This window comes from Lissotriton helveticus, chromosome 12 (genome assembly GCF_964261635.1).
Source record: "Lissotriton helveticus chromosome 12, aLisHel1.1, whole genome shotgun sequence".
Lineage (NCBI taxonomy): Eukaryota > Metazoa > Chordata > Amphibia > Caudata > Salamandridae > Lissotriton > Lissotriton helveticus.
In genome coordinates this window covers 886,277,496-886,292,511 of record NC_136073.1, presented here as the reverse complement: position 1 = coordinate 886,292,511, position 15,016 = coordinate 886,277,496, and the positions used below count along the sequence as shown (strand labels likewise).

Here is a 15,016-nt window from a genome sequence, read left to right as displayed (position 1 = left end):
CGGTTGAAGCGTAACTGCTCCACTAATGATGATTTTGAATTGGCTGCACAGGAAAGTAATGACAGATTTGAGGCTAGGGGTTACAACAGGCAACTGTTACAGAACACTCTGGATAGAGTAAGGACACAACCCAGACAGACTTTGTTTGTTAAAAAGCATAAACCCTCTACTAACATAGAAAAATTCAGGATGATTACACCTTACTCCAAAGATTGTCAACAATTGAGGAGCATCCTAAAAAGACACTGGCATATTTTGCAAAAGGACAGCATAATAGGGAGTGATATACCTGCCAATCCCTTAATTACCTTTAAAAGGGCGCGTTCGCTGAGGGATACCTTGGTACATAGCCATCTGTCACCTATCCCTACACGCACGGGTAATCTGAAAGATGCTAAGGGCTTCTTTCCCTGTGGCCGGTGCAAAGCCTGTGCCAATAGCAAAAGGGTCTATTCTTATGAAATTATGGGTTGTGGAACTAAAAAGAAGAAGAAAATCAACCAGTTCCTTACATGTACCTCCCCCTTTGCGGTCTATTGCCTTCTCTGCCCCTGCGGGCTTAGGTATATAGGCAGTACTATAAACCCCGTGAAATTGCGCATTTTGGAACATATGCGGGCCATAGTAAACAGAGATTTTACATACCCTGTCGCCAGACATTTTTCGATCAAACACAAGAGCGATAGGAATCTGTTACAGTACTTTTGCCTGGATGCGATTTCTGATAATATCAGGGGAGGGGATAAACTGCAAAAACTTCGCAGATTAGAATCCCGATATATCATAGACTGCCAAACAAAAGCCCCTTGGGGATTAAATTGTGGGGAGGAATTGACTGTACATTTAGGGAGTTAAAAGATAACAATGCCGCACAGTATTTCCAGTGTAAATATGAAAGTAACAACAGCTAAATGATAATGGTTTCTGACGTTAGTGTCTCTCTGAAATTGATCACTACTGAGTGCCTTGAACTACGAGATGATGATTGTTTTGATATACACTGCACTACATACTTATTTCTTTTGTTTTTTCAGGATTATTGTGGAATATTTTGCAACTTTGTTAATATTTTAAAATTTAACATGCGACATTGACTGGCAAAAATGACTATACGGGGTTATTGGAAATTTAAATGGCAACCTTTGTGTTGCCACAGGCCGATCCACGGCAAGATTTTTAATCCATTACCCAGCGTATTAATGAGAGAGGGATCTGCCGATCCACGGCAATACCACTATGTAAATTTCTTGTTGTAAATATGAGAGGTTTTTCTAAATAATTATGAATTTTAGCAATCACTGAATGAAAGAGTACTATTTAATCACTAGTATGTTTTTGCAGGATTAAATGCATTAGCAAGATGGCGCTTATGCGTCAGTCCTCTCTTTATGTTTGCCAATACAAGTCGTTTGTGTGATTTGAAATAAATGGCGCCGAATCGCGCATTGCGGTGTAACAAACATTGAGGAAGGAAGCGCTGCTTCCGAAACGCGTCTGTGCGAGTAAAAGTTGCCATTGTAAAGAATTCCCGTGTGTGCTGTCCTTATTTCCACCCGGGACCGGGAGGGAGTGAGCTTTGATATTGAAGCGCGAAGCTCTGACGCGCTTGGACTGGCACCCGCTGTAAGAGTGCCCCGGACCTCGGAGCAGAGAGCCTGGATATATATATATATATATATATATATATATATATATATATATATATATATACAGAGAGAGAGAGAGACTGAGGGCCCGATTCTGAAGGAGGCTCTGCAGTCATGGTGGAGGCTCTGCACTCGTGGCCGAATCGCCACACTTGTGGTAGAATCTCTGCACGGTGCACTCACTGCAGTCATAGTGGAGGCTCTGCAGTCGTGGCAGAGTCACCGCACTCGTGGTAGAATCTCTGCACGGTACACTCTCTGCAGTCGTGGCGGAGGCTCTGCAGTCATAGCTGAGGCTCTGCAGTCATTGCTGAGACTCTGCAGTCGGAGTGGAGGCTCTGCAGTCTTGGCGGAGTTGCCGCACTCGTGGTAGAATCTTTGCACGTGCACTCTCTGCAGTCGTGGCGGAGGCTCTGCAGTCATAGCTGAGGCTCTGCAGTCATTGCTGAGACTCTGCAGTCGGAGTGGAGGCTCTGCAGTCTTGGCGGAGTTGCCTCACTCGTGGTAGAATCTTTGCACGTGCACTCTCTGCAGTCATAGCGGAGGCTCTGCAGTCATAGCGGAGGCTCTGCAGTCATAGCGGAGGCTCTGCAGTCATAGCGGAAGCTTTGCAGTTGAGGCAGAGGCAGAGGCTCCGCAGTCGTGGTGGAGTCGCTGCACTCGTCGATCCGCATGGCACACTGCAGAGAGTGCACCGTGTGAAGAATCCGCCACAAGTGCAGAAACATCACCACGATTGTGGAGCCTCTGTCACAACTGCGGTAACTCTGTGAATCGAGTCTTAAGTTTTGTGCATAGGGAGGCCTGAGACCTGGGGCTTTGTTCATAGGGTGGCTGGAGTCCTGTGCACAGAGAGACCGTGGCCCTGTTTACTAGATAACTGGGGCCTTGCATATAAGGAGAGAGGGTGAGGCCCTCTAAATAAAGATACTGGATCATGTGTAGAGGAATCCTGGGAGGTGCATAGGCAGACTGCAGGACCGTGCATTGGGAGACTGGCAGCCTCATGAAAAACATCCTTTAGCTCCCCATGGCGAGGGACTTTGTGGTTGGTGGGCACTTCCCGATAAGCGAGTTGTTCTAATCCTCCAAGCTCCCCGGTCTGCATACGCCTCTTGGAAGTGCCCAAGCTTCTATGCTTCCCCGTAAAGTCAGGGGAAAAGCATAAACACATACCCTCACATACTAAAGGAGAGAACTATTTCCCATTCTATGTCCAGTCCACACTCTCTGCAAATGGGGGGAGTAAAAATACAGCCATGAGTACGCGTGCGTGAATGCATATGATGCGCACGAGCCTGTCCTAACCTTCCACTCCCCCTGTCTGTCCAAGCCTCCCAGAAGTGCCTGTATTTCTATGCATTCTGCCCCCCACCCATGAGAACAGATGGTACTGGCCACGAGCTCAAGAGCTTTCTCTCTGTCCCCAGACTCCAAGTCCTGGTGTTGCCCTGAAGACTGGGTGGAGTTCTCCGGGAGCTGTTACTTCTTCTCCAAGGAAGGGAGATCCTGGGAGGATTCCAAGAAGTTCTGCGCTTCTGAGAGCCCTGGCGCCTACATGGTGGTGCTCAACACGGCCCTGGAGCAGGTGAGGGGACAGAGTATGGTGAGAACAAGGGGTGAGTCTCAGACATGACCATGAGATCATTCAGTCCAGCTTAATGTGCAGGTGTGGTGTGGAGAAGTGGCTGTGGGGTGTGTATTTATGTTGGAAGTACTGGTGGTGGGTATTGTAGTTGAGTAGAGGTGCTAGGGTGGGGTGTATGTGTGCTGGATGTAGGGTCTGGTATACAAGTGTTGCCTGTGAGGTGTGGTGTAGGAGCCCTGACTGTAGGCTATGGTGTACGAGTGCTGGTTGTGGGGTATGGTGTGTGAGTGCTGATTGTGGGGTATGGCTTACGAGAGCTGCTTGAGGGGTATGGTGTACGAGTGCTAGCTGTAGGGTATGGTGTACGAGTGCTGGCTGTGGGGTATGGTGTACGAGTGCTGGATGTGGGGTATGGTGTACGAGTGCTGGTTGTGGGTATGGTGTACGAGTGCTGGCTGTGGGGTATGATGTACGATTGCTGGTTGTGGGCTATGGTGTACGAGTGCTGGCTGTGGGGTATGGTGTACGAGTGCTGGTTGAGGGGTATGGTGTACGAGTGCTGGCTGTGGGCTATGGTGTAGGGGAAAGCAGGCTGTGGGGTATGTTGTACGAGTGATGGTTGTGGGTATGGTGGACGAGTGCTGACCGTAGGGTATGGTGTACGAGTGCTGGTTGTGGGGTATGGTGTAGGAAAGCTGGCTGTGGGGTGTGGTGTACGATTGCTGGCTGTGGGCTATGGTGTACGAGTGCTGGCTGTGGGGTATGGTGTACGAGTGCTGGTTGTGGGTATGGTGTACGAGTGCTGGCTGTGGGCTATGGTGTAGGAAAACAGGCTGTGGGGTATGTTGTACGAGTTATGGATGTGGGTATGGTGGACGAGTGCTGGCCGTAGGGTATGGTGTACGAGTGCTGGTTGTGGGGTATGGTGTAGGAAAGCTGGCTGTGGGGTGTGATGTACGATTGCTGGTTGTGGGCTATGGTGTACGAGTGCTGGCTGTGGGGTATGGTGTACGAGTGCTGGTTGTGGGTATGGTGTACGAGTGCTGGTTGTGGGTATGGTGTACAAGTGCTGGCTGTAGGGTATGGTGTATGAGTGCTGGCTGTGAAGTATGGTGCACGAGTGCTGGCTGTGGAGTGTGGTGTAGGAGAGTTGGCTATGGGTGCAGTGTAGGCTGGAGAAGTGCTGCTGTGGGGTATGGTGTATGAGAGCTGGCTGTGAGCTGTGGTGTGGAAGAGCTGGCTGGGAGGCATGGTGTACGAGTGTTGGCTGCGGGGTATGGTGTAGGAGAGCTGGTTGTGTGGTATGGTGCACGAGTGCTGGCTTTGGAGTGTGGTGTAGGAGAGTTGGCTATGGGTGCAGTGTAGGCTGGAGAAGTGCTGGCTGTGGGGTATGGTGTATGAGTGTTCGCTGTGGGGTATGGTGTACAAGTGCTGGCTATGGGATACGTTGTATGAGTGTTGGCTGTGGGGTATGGTGTAGGAGAGCTGGCTGTGAGGTGTGGTGTGAAAAAGCTAGGTATGGTATACAAGTGTTGGCTGTGGAGTTTGGTGAACGAGTGCTAACTGGTGTATTGTGTGTGAGTGCTGGCTGTGGGGTATGGTGTACCCAGTGCTGGCTGTGGGATACGGTGTACGAGGGCTGGCTGTGGGGTATGGTGTATGAGTGTTCGCTGTGGGGTATGGTGTACAAGTGCTGGCTATGGGATACGTTGTATGAGTGTTGGCTGTGGGGTATGGTGTAGGAGAGCTGGTTGTGTGGTATGGTGCACGAGTGCTGGCTTTGGAGTGTGGTGTAGGAGAGTTGGCTATGGGTGCAGTGTAGGCTGGAGAAGTGCTGGCTGTGGGGTATGGTGTATGAGTGTTCGCTGTGGGGTATGGTGTACAAGTGCTGGCTATGGGATACGTTGTATGAGTGTTGGCTGTGGGGTATGGTGTAGGAGAGCTGGCTGTGAGGTGTGGTGTGAAAAAGCTAGGTATGGTATACAAGTGCTGGCTGTGGAGTTTGGTGAACGAGTGCTAACTGGTGTATTGTGTGTGAGTGCTGGCTGTGGGGTATGGTGTACCCAGTGCTGGCTGTGGGATACGGTGTACGAGGGCTGGCTGTGGGGCATGGTGTGGGAGAGCTGGATGTGAGGTATGGTGCATGCGTGCTGGCTGTGGAGTGTGGTGTAGGAGAGTTGACTGTGTGTGTGGTATAGGCTGGAGAAGTGCTCCCTGTGGGGTATGGTGTATGAGTGCTGGCTGTGGAGTGTGGTGTATGAGTGCTGATGAAGGGTTACCATGTATGATTGCTGGATTTGGAGTGTGGTGTAGGAGAGCTGGCTGTGGTGTAGGCTGGAGAAGTGCTGGCCGTGGGGTATTTATTTATTTATAACGTTTTTTATAGTTGGTGTATGAGTGCAGACTGTTGGGTATGGTGTACGAGTGCTGGCTGTGGGGTGTGATGTAGGGGAGCTGACTGTGATATATGGTGTACAAGTGTTCACTGTGAGGTATGGTGTACGAGAGCTGCTTGTGTGGTATGGTATATGAGTGCTGACTGTGAGCTATGGTGTACAACTGCTGGTTGTGAGGTATGGTGTACGAGTGCTGGCTGTAGGGTATGGTGTATGAGTCCTGGTTGTGGGGTATGGCGTTCGAGTGCTGGCTGTAGGGTATGGTGTATGAGTGCTGGTTGTAGGGTATGGTGTATGAGTGCTGGTTGTGGTGTATGGTGTATGAGTGCTGACTGTGAGCTATGGTGTACGACTGCTGGTTGTGAGGTATGGTGTACGAGTGCTGGCTGTGGGCGTTGGTGTACAAGTGCTGGTCGTGGAGTATGGTGTACGAGTGCTGGCTGTGGGGTATGGTATACTAGTGCTGGCTGTAGGGTATGGTGTATGAGTGCTGGATGTGGGGTATGGTATACTAGTGCTGGCTGTAGGGTATGGTGTATGAGTGCTGGTTGTGGGGTATGGTGTACGAGTGCTGGCTGTAGGGTATGGTGTATGAGTGCTGGTTGTGGGGTATGGTGTACTAGTGCTGGCTGTAGGGTATGGCGTACGAGTGCTGGCTGTGGGGTATGGTATACTAGTGCTGGCTGTAGGGTATGGTGTATGAGTGCTGGTTGTGGGGTATGGTGTACGAGTGCTGGCTGTAGGGTATGGTGTACTAGTGCTGGCTGTAGGGTATGGTGTATGAGTGCTGGTTGTGGGGTATGGTGTACGAGTGCTGGCTGTAGGGTATGGTGTATGATTGCTGGTTGTGGGGTATGGTGTATGAGTGCTGGTTGTGGGGTATGGTGTATGAGTGGTGGCTGTGGGGTATGGTGTATGAGTGCTGGTTGTAGGGTATGGTGTACGAGTGCTGGTTGTGGGGTATGGGGTATGGTGTACGAGTGCTGGTTGTAGGGTATGGTGTGGTTGTGGTGCTGTTGTGGGGTATGGTGTATGAGTGCTGGTCGTGGGGTATGGGGTATGGTATACTATTGCTGGCTGTAGGGTATGGTGTACGAGTGCTGGTTGTGGGGTATGGTGTATGAGTGCTGGTTGTGGGGTATGATGTACGAGTGCTGGTTGTGGGGTATGGTGTATCAGTGCTGGCTGTAGGGTATGGTGTACGAGTGCTGGTTGTGGGGTATGGTGTATGAGTGCTGGCTGTAGGGTATGGTGTACGAGTGCTGGTTGTGGGGTATGGTGTATGAGTGCTGGTTGTGGGGTATGGTGTACTAGTGCTGGCTGTAGGGTATGGTGTATGATTGCTGGTTGTGGGGTATGGTGTATGAGTGCTGGTTGTGGGGTATGGTGTATGAGTGGTGGCTGTGGGGTATGGTGTATGAGTGCTGGCTGTAGGGTATGGTGTATGAGTGGTGGCTGTGGGGTATGGTGTATGAGTGCTGGTTGTAGGGTATGGTGTACGAGTGCTGGTTGTGGGGTATGGGGTATGGTGTACGAGTGCTGGTTGTAGGGTATGGTGTGGTTGTGGTGCTGTTGTGGGGTATGGTGTACGAGTGCTGGCTGTGGGGTATGGTTTACTAGTGCTGGCTGTAGGGTATGGTGTATGAGTGCTGATTGTGGGGTATGGTGTATGAGTGCTGATTGTGGGGTATGGTGTACAAGTGCTGGCTGTGGGGGTGATGCATGAGTGCTGGCTGTGGAGTGTGGTGTCGGAGAGGTGACTTTGAGTTATGGTGTATGAGTGCTAGCTCTGGGCGGTGATGCATGAGTGCTGGCTGTGAGGTATGGTGTATGAGTGCTGATTGTGGGGTATGATGTATGAGTGCTGATTGTGGGGTATGGTGTATGAGTGCTGATTGTGGGGTATGATGTATGAGTGCTGGTCATGGGGTATGGTGTACGAGTGCTGGCTGTGGGGTATGGTTTACTAGTGCTGGCTGCAGGGTATGGTGTATGAGTGCTGATTGTGGGGTATGATGTATGAGTGCTGATTGTGGGGTATGGTGTATGAGTGCTGATTGTGGGGTATGGTGTACAAGTGCTGGCTGTGGGAGTGATGCATGAGTGCTGGCTGTGGAGTGTGGTGTCGGAGAGGTGACTTTGAGTTATGGTGTATGAGTGCTAGCTCTGGGCGGTGATGCATGAGTGCTGGCTGTGAGGTATGGTGTATGAGTGGTGATTGTGGGGTATGATGTATGAGTGCTGATTGTGGGGTATGGTGTACAAGTGCTGGCTGTGGGGGTGATGCATGAGTGCTGGCTGTGGAGTGTGGTGTCGGAGAGGTGACTTTGAGTTATGGTGTATGAGTGCTGGCTGTGAGGTATGGTGTATGAGTGCTGATTGTGGGGTATGATGTATGAGTGCTGATTGTGGGGTATGGTGTACAAGTGCTGGCTGTGGGGGTGATGCATGAGTGCTGGCTGTGGAGTGTGGTGTCGGAGAGGTGACTTTGAGTTATGGTGTATGAGTGCTAGCTCTGGGCGGTGATGCATGAGTGCTGGCTGTGAGGTATGGTGTATGAGTGCTGATTGTGGGGTATGGTGTATGAGTGCTGATTGTGGGGTATGATGTATGAGTGCTGGTCGTGGGGTATGGTGTACGAGTGCTGGCTGTGGGGTATGGTTTACTAGTGCTGGCTGTAGGGTATGGTGTATGAGTGCTGATTGTGGGGTATGATGTATGAGTGCTGGTCGTGGGGTATGGGGTATGGTATACTATTGCTGGCTGTAGGGTATGGTGTACGAGTGCTGGTTGTGGGGTATGGTGTATGAGTGCTGGTTGTGGGGTATGATGTACGAGTGCTGGTTGTGGGGTATGGTGTATGAGTGCTGGCTGTAGGGTATGGTGTACGAGTGCTGGTTGTGGGGTATGGTGTATGAGTGCTGGCTGTAGGGTATGGTGTACGAGTGCTGGTTGTGGGGTATGGTGTATGAGTGCTGGTTGTGGGGTATGGTGTACTAGTGCTGGCTGTAGGGTATGGTGTATGATTGCTGGTTGTGGGGTATGGTGTATGAGTGCTGGTTGTGGGGTATGGTGTATGAGTGGTGGCTGTGGGGTATGGTGTATGAGTGCTGGCTGTAGGGTATGGTGTATGAGTGGTGGCTGTGGGGTATGGTGTATGAGTGCTGGTTGTAGGGTATGGTGTACGAGTGCTGGTTGTGGGGTATGGGGTATGGTGTACGAGTGCTGGTTGTAGGGTATGGTGTGGTTGTGGTGCTGTTGTGGGGTATGGTGTACGAGTGCTGGCTGTGGGGTATGGTTTACTAGTGCTGGCTGTAGGGTATGGTGTATGAGTGCTGATTGTGGGGTATGGTGTATGAGTGCTGATTGTGGGGTATGGTGTACAAGTGCTGGCTGTGGGGGTGATGCATGAGTGCTGGCTGTGGAGTGTGGTGTCGGAGAGGTGACTTTGAGTTATGGTGTATGAGTGCTAGCTCTGGGCGGTGATGCATGAGTGCTGGCTGTGAGGTATGGTGTATGAGTGCTGATTGTGGGGTATGATGTATGAGTGCTGATTGTGGGGTATGGTGTATGAGTGCTGATTGTGGGGTATGATGTATGAGTGCTGGTCGTGGGGTATGGTGTACGAGTGCTGGCTGTCGGGTATGGTTTACTAGTGCTGGCTGTAGGGTATGGTGTATGAGTGCTGATTGTGGGGTATGATGTATGAGTGCTGATTGTGGGGTATGGTGTATGAGTGCTGATTGTGGGGTATGGTGTACAAGTGCTGGCTGTGGGGGTGATGCATGAGTGCTGGCTGTGGAGTGTGGTGTCGGAGAGGTGACTTTGAGTTATGGTGTATGAGTGCTAGCTCTGGGCGGTGATGCATGAGTGCTGGCTGTGAGGTATGGTGTATGAGTGCTGATTGTGGGGTATGATGTATGAGTGCTGATTGTGGGGTATGGTGTACAAGTGCTGGCTGTGGGGGTGATGCATGAGTGCTGGCTGTGGAGTGTGGTGTCGGAGAGGTGACTTTGAGTTATGGTGTATGAGTGCTAGCTCTGGGCGGTGATGCATGAGTGCTGGCTGTGAGGTATGGTGTATGAGTGCTGATTGTGGGGTATGATGTATGAGTGCTGATTGTGGGGTATGGTGTATGAGTGCTGATTGTGGGGTATGATGTATGAGTGCTGATTGTGGGGTATGGTGTATGAGTGCTGATTGTGGGGTATGGTGTATGAGTGCTGATTGTGGGGTATGGTGTACCCAGTGCTGGCTGTGGATATGGTGTAGGAAAGCTGGCTGTGAGGTAGGGTGCATGAGTGCTGGCTTTGGAGTGTGGTGTAGGCTGGAGTAGTGATGGCTATAGGGGACAGTATATGGGTCCTGTATGTGGAGTGTGATGTGGGGGCGCTGGCTGTGGGGTATGGTTTAGGGTGCACAGTGCATTAATAGGGGAGCTGGCTCCCAGATGTGGTGAAAGAGTAGTGCTAGGTGCACCTGCATTGTTGTAGAGTCACGCAGTAAGGATTGCCAAAAGTTTTGGTGGTGGTGTCAGCGATGGTGCTGACTGTAGGGTACAACCGTGGTGATGGTGACACGCTCTGGCAGCGATGGTGGCGGCGGCACAGGGGCGCTCTGTAGGGTACAGTTGTGAGGACAGCTGGAAGCTCTAGTGGTGGTATTGGTGCAGCTGTAGGGTGCAGCTGTAGGGTGCAGACAGTAGGGTAACGCTGTAGGGACGGGCAGACGCTCTGGGAGCGGTGCTGGCCCAGGAGTGCCCGCTGAAAGGGGCAGCAGTTTGGATGCCAGAAGCTCTGACAACAGCCCTGGTGGTAGTGGTGGTAGTGCAGGAGCACTGGCTGTAGGGTAAAGGTACAATTTGGGGCATCAGTGTAGGGTGCAGCTGGAAGCTCTGGCACCAGGAGGGTGCAGCTAGAGGCTCTGGCAGCAGTAGGGTACAGCTGTAGGGTACAGCTGCAGTGTGCAGATGGGAGCTCTGGCACCAGTAGGGTCCAGTTGTAGGGCGTAGCTGGAGGCTCTGGCAGCAATAGGGTACAACTGTAGGTTCAGCAGCAGTAGGGTACAGCTGTAGGGTGCAGCTGGGAGCTCCGGCAGCAGTAGGGTGCAGCTGTAGGGTGCAGCTGTAGGGTGCAGCTGGGAGCTCTGGCAGCAGTAGGGTGCAGCTGTAGGGTGCAGCTGTAGGGTGCAGCTGGGAGCTCTGGCAGTAGAGGGTGCAGCTGTAGGGTGCAGCTGTAGGGTGCAGCTGGGAGCTCTGGCAGCAGTAGGGTGCAGCTGTAGGGTGCAGCTGGGAGCTCCGACAGCAGTAGGGTGCAGCTGTAGGGTCCAGTTGTAGGGCGTAGCTGGAGGCTCTGGCAGCAGTAGGGTACAGCTGTAGGTTCAGCAGCAGCAGTAGGGTCCAGCTGTAGGGCGCAGCTAGAGGCTCTGGCAGCAGTAGGGTACAGCTGTAGGTTCAGCAGCAGCAGTAGGGTGCAGCTGTAGGTTCAGCAGCAGCAGTAGGGTGCAGCTGTAGGTTCAGCAGCAGCAGTAGGGTGCAGCTGTAGGGTGCAGCTGGGAGCTCCGGCAGCAGTAGGGTGCAGCTGTAGGGTCCAGTTGTAGGGCGCAGCTAGAGGCTCTGGCAGCAGTAGGGTACAACTGTAGGTTCAGCAGCAGTAGGGTACAACTGTAGGTTCAGCAGCAGTAGGGTACAACTGTAGGTTCAGCAGCAGTAGGGTACAACTGTAGGTGCAGCAGCAGTAGGGTCCAGTTGTAGGGCACAGCTAGAGGCTCTGGCAGCAGTAGGGTGCAGCAGTAGGGTACAACTGTAGGTTCAGCAGCAGTAGGGTACAACTGTAGGTTCAGCAGCAGTAGGGTACAACTGTAGGGCGCAGCTATAAGCTCTGCCAGCAGTAGTGTGTAGCTGTAGGGTGCAGCTGGGAGCTCCGGCAGCTGTAGGGTGCAGCTGTAGGGTGCAGCAGTAGGGTGCGTCTGTAGGGTGCGTCTGTAGGGTGCAGCAGTAGGGTGCAGCAGTAGGGTGCAGCTGTAGGGTGCAGCAGTAGGGTGCGTCTGTAGGGTGCGTCTGTAGGGTGCAGCAGTAGGGTGCAGCAGTAGGGTGCAGCTGTAGGGTGCAGCAGTAGGGTGCAGCTGTAGGGTGCAGCAGTAGGGTGCAGCTGTAGGGTGCAGCTGTAGGGTACAGCTGGGAGCTCTGGCAGTAGTAGGGTGCGTCTGTAGGGTGCGTCTGTAGGGTGCAGCTGTAGGGTGCAGCTGTAGGGTACAGCTGTAGGGTGCAGCTGTATGGTGCAGCTGGGAGCTCCGGCAGCAGTATGGTGCAGCTGTAGGGTGCAGCAGTAGGGTGCGTCTGTAGGGTGCGTCTGTAGGGTGCGTCTGTAGGGTGCAGCTGTAGGGTGCAGCTGTAGGGTACAGCTGTAGGGTGCAGCTGTATGGTGCAGCTGGGAGCTCCGGCAGCAGTAGGGTGCAGCAGTAGGTTGCAGCAGTAGGGTGCGTCTGTAGGGTGCAGCAGTAGGGTGCAGCAGTAGGGTGCGTCTGTAGGGTGCAGCAGTAGGGTGCAGCAGTAGGTTGCAGCAGTAGGGTGCGTCTGTATGGTGCGTCTGTAGGGTGCAGCAGTAGGGTGCAGCAGTAGGTTGCAGCAGTAGGGTGCGTCTGTATGGTGCGTCTGTAGGGTGCAGCAGTAGGGTGCAGCAGTAGGGTGCGTCTGTAGGGTGCGTCTGTAGGGTGCAGCAGTAGGGTGCAGCAGTAGGGTGCAGCTGTATGGTGCAGCTGTATGGTGCACCTGTAGGGTGCAGCAGTAGGGTGCAGCTGTATGGTGCAGCTGTAGGGTGCAGCAGTAGGGTGCAGCTGTATGGTGCAGCTGTATGGTGCAGCTGTATGGTGCAGCTGTAGGGTGCAGCTGTATGGTGCAGCTGGGAGCTCCGGCAGCAGTAGGGTGCAGCTGTAGGGTGCAGCTGTAGTGTGCAGCTGGGAGCTCTGGCAGCAGTAGGGTGCAGCTGTAGGGTACAGCTGTAGGGTGCAGCTGTAGGGTACAGCTGTAGGGTGCAGCTGTAGGGTACAGCTGTAGGGTGCAGCTGTAGGGCGCAGCTGGGAGCTCCGGCCGCAGTAGGGTACAGCTGTAGGGTGCAGCTGTAGGGTACAGCTGTAGGGTGCAGCTGGGAGCTCTGGCAGCAGTAGGGTGCAGCAGTAGGGTGCAGCAGTAGGGTGCAGCTGTAGGGTGCAGCTGTATGGTGCAGCTGTATGGTGCAGCTGTAGGGTGCAGCTGTAGTATGCAGCTGGGAGCTCTGGCACCAGTAGAGTGCAGCTGTAGGGTCCAGTTGTAGGGCGTAGCTGGAGGCTCTGGCAGCAGTAGGGTACAACTGTAGGTTCAGCAGCAGTAGGGTCCAGTTGTAGGGCATAGCTGGAGGCTCTGGCAGCAGTAGGGTGCAGCAGTAGGGTGTATCTGTAGGGTGCAGCTGGGAGCTCTGGCAGTAGTAGGGTGCGTCTGTAGGGTGCGTCTGTAGGGTGCGTCTGTAGGGTGCAGCTGTAGGGTGCAGCAGTAGGGTGCGTCTGTAGGGTGCGTCTGTAGGGTGCAGCTGTAGGGTGCAGCTGTAGGGTGCAGCAGTAGGGTGCGTCTGTAGGGTGCGTCTGTAGGGTGCAGCAGTAGGGTGCAGCTGTAGGGTGCAGCAGTAGGGTGCAGCAGTAGGGTGCAGCTGTATGGTGCAGCTGTATGGTGCAGCTGTAGGGTGCAGCTGTAGGGTGCAGCTGGGAGCTCTGGCAGTAGTAGGGTGCGTCTGTAGGGTGCGTCTGTAGGGTGCAGCTGGGAGCTCTGGCAGCAGTAGGGTGCAGCAGTAGGGTGCAGCAGTAGGGTGCGTCTGTAGGGTGCGTCTGTAGGGTGCAGCAGTAGGGTGCAGCAGTAGGGTGCAGCTGTATGGTGCAGCTGTATGGTGCACCTGTAGGGTGCAGCAGTAGGGTGCAGCTGTAGGGTGCAGCTGTAGGGTGCAGCAGTAGGGTGCAGCTGTATGGTGCAGCTGTAGGGTGCAGCAGTAGGGTGCAGCTGTATGGTGCAGCTGTATGGTGCAGCTGTATGGTGCAGCTGTAGGGTGCAGCTGTAGGGTGCAGCTGGGAGCTCTGGCAGTAGTAGGGTGCGTCTGTAGGGTGCGTCTGTAGGGTGCAGCTGGGAGCTCTGGCAGCAGTAGGGTGCAGCTGTATGGTGCAGCTGGGAGCTCCGGCAGCAGTATGGTGCAGCTGTAGGGTGCAGCTGTAGGGTGCAGCTGGGAGCTCTGGCAGTAGTAGGGTGCAGCAGTAGGGTGCAGCTGTAGGGTGCAGCTGTATGGTGCAGCTGTATGGTGCAGCTGTAGGGTGCAGCAGTAGGGTGCAGCTGTAGGGTGCAGCAGTAGGGTGCAGCTGTAGGGTGCAGCTGTAGGGTGCAGCTGGGAGCTCTGGCAGTAGAGGGTGCAGCTGTAGGGTGCAGCTGTAGGGTGCAGCAGTAGGGTGCAGCAGTAGGGTGCAGCTGTAGGGTGCAGCAGTAGGGTGCAGCTGTAGGGTGCAGCTGTAGGGTGCAGCTGGGAGCTCTGGCAGTAGTAGGGTGCAGCAGTAGGGTGCAGCTGTAGGGTGCAGCTGTATGGTGCAGCTTTATGGTGCAGCTGTAGGGTGCAGCAGTAGGGTGCAGCTGTAGGGTGCAGCTGTAGGGTGCAGCAGTAGGGTGCAGCTGTATGGTGCAGCTGTAGGGTGCAGCTGTAGTATGCAGCTGGGAGCTCCGGCAGCTGTAGGGTGCAGCTGTATGGTGCAGCTGTATGGTGCAGCTGTAGGGTGCAGCAGTAGGGTGCAGCTGTAGGGTGCAGCAGTAGGGTGCAGCAGTAGGGTGCAGCAGTAGGGTACAGCTGTAGGGTGCAGCTGGGAGCTCTGGCAGCAGTAGGGTGCAGCAGTAGGGTGCAGCTGTAGGGTGCAGCTGTATGGTGCAGCTGTAGGGTGCAGCTGTAGTATGCAGCTGGGAGCTCCGGCAGCAGTAGGGTGCAGCAGTAGGGTGCAGCAGTAGGGTGCAGCTGTATGGTGCAGCTGTAGGGTGCAGCTGTAGTATGCAGCTGGGAGCTCTGGCAGCAGTAGGGTGCAGCTGTAGGGCGCAGCTAGAGGCTCTGGCAGCAGTAGGGTGCAGCAGTAGGGTGTATCTGTAGGGTGCAGCTGGGAGCTCTGGCAGTAGTAGGGTGCGTCTGTAGGGTGCGTCTGTAGGGTGCAGCTGTAGGGTGCAGCTGTAGGGTGCAGCAGTAGGGTGCGTCTGTAGGGTGCGTCTGTAGGGTGCAGCTGTAGGGTGCAGCTGTAGGGTGCAGCAGTAGGGTGCGTCTGTAGGGTGCGTCTGTAGGGTGCAGCAGTAGGGTGCAGCTGTAGGGTGCAGCAGTAGGGTGCAGCAGTAGGGTGCAGCT

General features: G+C 54.0%; 1 protein-coding gene across 1 annotated transcript in view; it reads left to right on the top strand.

Annotated features, from left to right (window-relative positions):
- Nucleotides 1-15,016, top strand: part of LOC144799394 (asialoglycoprotein receptor 1-like) — a 171,761-nt gene that overhangs the window by 137,689 nt on the left and 19,056 nt on the right. Inside the window, exon 9 of the mRNA XM_078670684.1 lies at nucleotides 3,077-3,234. Coding sequence (XP_078526810.1) covers nucleotides 3,077-3,234 — 158 coding nt within the window. The remainder of the gene's footprint in view (nucleotides 1-3,076; nucleotides 3,235-15,016) is intronic.